This window comes from Mus caroli, unplaced genomic scaffold (assembly GCF_900094665.2).
Source record: "Mus caroli unplaced genomic scaffold, CAROLI_EIJ_v1.1 scaffold_16081_U1_1, whole genome shotgun sequence".
NCBI lineage: Eukaryota > Metazoa > Chordata > Mammalia > Rodentia > Muridae > Mus > Mus caroli.
The window spans coordinates 1-2,904 of NW_018389591.1; the positions used below are offsets into that span (position 1 = coordinate 1).

At 37.6% G+C, this 2,904-nt stretch overlaps 1 protein-coding gene across 1 annotated transcript; it reads left to right on the forward strand.

Annotated features, from left to right (window-relative positions):
• Positions 1–6: 6 nt before the first annotated feature.
• LOC110288183 (olfactory receptor 5AC1-like) lies at positions 7–924 on the forward strand. The gene has a single exon (XM_021154604.1). It carries the CDS (start codon positions 7–9, stop codon positions 922–924), a length of 918 nt encoding a protein of 305 aa, XP_021010263.1.
• The last annotated feature ends 1,980 nt before the right edge of the window (positions 925–2,904 follow it).

Consider the following 2,904-nt stretch of genomic DNA (forward strand, 5'->3'; position numbering starts at 1 on the left):
GGTGTGATGGAGCTGAACAGGACCCAGCTGACTGAATTTGTTCTCAGAGGAATAACAGATCGCTCAGGGCTGCAAGTCCCCCTGTTCCTGGTGTTCTTTCTCATCTATGTCATCACCATGGTGGGCAACCTTGGCTTAATCTTTCTCATCTGGAAGGACCCTCATCTTCACACACCCATGTACATTTTCCTTGGAAATTTAGCCTTTGCTGATGCCTGCACGTCATCATCTGTGACACCAAAGATGCTTATGAAATTTTCAAATAAGAATGACATGATATCCATGGGTGAGTGTTTTGCTCAATTTTATTTCTTTTGTTTAAGTGTAACTGCGGAATGCTTCATTCTGGTGGCTATGGCCTATGACCGCTATGTAGCCATATGCAACCCTCTGCTGTATGTAGTGGTGATGTCCAATAGACTCTGTATTCAGTTCATAGGTGTATCCTATCTAATTGGACTTCTACATGGTTTACTTCATGTAGGATTGTTATTTAGGTTAACATTTTGTAGTTCCAATGTAATAGATTATTTCTACTGTGACATCCTGCCACTCTATAGGATTTCTTGCACCGACCCATCTATCAATGTACTGGTAGCTTTCATTATGGGTATTTTAATACAGGTGAGTACCTTTATGAGTATTATAGTCTCCTATGTCCTTGTCCTCTTTGCCATCCTGAGAACAAAGTCTGAGAGTGGCAGAAACAAAGCCTTCTCTACTTGCAGTTCCCACCTGTCATCTGTGTCTTTGTTCTATGGCACTCTCTTCATCATATATGTACTCTCTGGCTCTGACACAGATAATTATCAGGGTAAAATGTATTCACTGTTCTATACCATTATCATTCCTCTGCTAAACCCCTTCATTTACAGCCTAAGAAACAAAGAAGTCATTGGTGCCTTGAGAAAACTCAGAGAATGATGACTGTTTTCTGAAAACTCGAAGATGCTTTGTATCACCAGATTGTCTCTTTATAAGTGCATGATAAGATTTTGGCCCTGTACTTTGGATGTAATAGGATTGTATTTCCATATTGTGAATAAAGCAATAGAATATAGACTAAAAATGGCTGTCTTGTGTTATTATTTGTATTATTATCATCACAAAATAATGACGTCTTTAAGGAAAGATATAATATACATTGTTTTCTAGTTCACAGTCAAAGGAGAGTATGCCACAAAATGATTGTCTTTATTAGATTAGTAAGCTTTCCTTGAGATGACATATGTCTTTAAATTATTGAAAGAAAAACTCCGTGTGTCATATGTATAGATTATCTCTTGCCTCTACTGATTATTTTTTCTGATTTATACACATTTGCCCCACATGTAGTCATATGTATGACCTGACACTCTTCCTTGTCATCCTCCTCCCACACACCTGCTGATTCTCTTCTTACTGCCATAATGTCCCCCACCTGACTTTCCTGTCTTTGTCTATGTGGATGTGTTCTACTGCTGATGGTGCATAAATGCAATGACCATGTTGAATACAGAAGACAGTGTTTCACTGACCCCCCCCCTTCCCTGGCTGTTACACTCCTCTGCCCACTCTATTATCATGCTCCTTAGGACTTGGAATAAGGATTATATTTGGACTACTCACAGCTGAGATCTCAGCAGTTGCTCATTTTCAAAATTTTGGCCAGTTGCTGAAACAACTGCCTTTTTAAAAGAATTTCACTCCTGAACAAAATGTTTACACCATTTTGACGCCTCTGCCTTCCTCTTCAATTTGTCATGTCACCTATGTTCTATTTCATTCTCAAACTCTCTTTTTTTTTTTTGAGACTCTGTATTAACCATTGTTCTCCACATTAAGAAGCTCCTGTAGTCTAGGCTGAAAGATACACTACACTAGTTTGTGGCTAATAATAGGTGTCCATAAAGCAAATTACTGAAGTTTACACCCAGTACTTATGAACTTGCTAGCTAGGTGATTTTGGTCAGGTGGTTTCCAGTACCGGGTATAGACCTCTTTCCTCGCAGTGCTTATAAAACCCATTCATTATGCAATAATTTGACCCTAATTATTGTGCTGGTTCTGAATCACTGGGCACAGATTGCCTGACAGATGTTTGAGCTATTGATGAGTTTTCTCTCCCTGTAGCCTGAATAGCATTTTCTGGTCCTATGAAGGACAGGGTTGCTTATCAGGGAGAAAGCTTCTAGCTTGGCTTCAGTCCATTGTCTCCCTATTCTGGGGCAGTTTACAGTGCTTTCAGTGACAGAGCCTTACCATTTATTTCTGGCAGGCAATTAAGGGAAAATGCAATAAGTACTATTGATTTGGGATCCTCTGCTGTCTCCATAATTTATTAAAGAAGAGTTATTCTGCACTTGACAATGAGGTTCTCCTTAAAACACCTACGGATTCTGGCAGCAGAATTAATCAGAAAGACAGAGTACCTCAGTTTAAACTTCTTCCATTATAATTAAATTACTATTATTGTTAGTTTGCTTTCAAATTCATAGGTTTCTTTGTTAATTTAACTAAAACCTATCATTTAAAATCATCTTAATTCATTCTCTCAGCTTTTCTGAAATGTGATTACATAATCTGTGTACAACAGGGATATCTTTAAGGTTTTATATAATAATTGTATATTACACATTTCACATTGTATTTGACAGAGTCTAAAAAACAATACTAGCAATAACACTGATTCTTCTAAGCAATCAATATCAGAACATGTTGAACATTTCTACATCTGACAGAGGTTGATCATTGCTTTCAGTAAATATTTTTTACCTTGCATTGTGACTTTTCTGTCTTTTTAGCTTTGGTTTTTTTTTTTTTGAAAAAAAATGTACACACATACACACACATGCACACACATATACACACACACTTACACACACACTTACACACACACACACACACACACACACACACACACAC

Excerpts from the sequence above, each read along its gene's own strand:
- LOC110288183 (XM_021154604.1), top strand. The coding sequence starts at position 7 with ATGGAGCTGAACAGGACCCAGCTGACTGAATTTGTTCTCAGAGGAATA.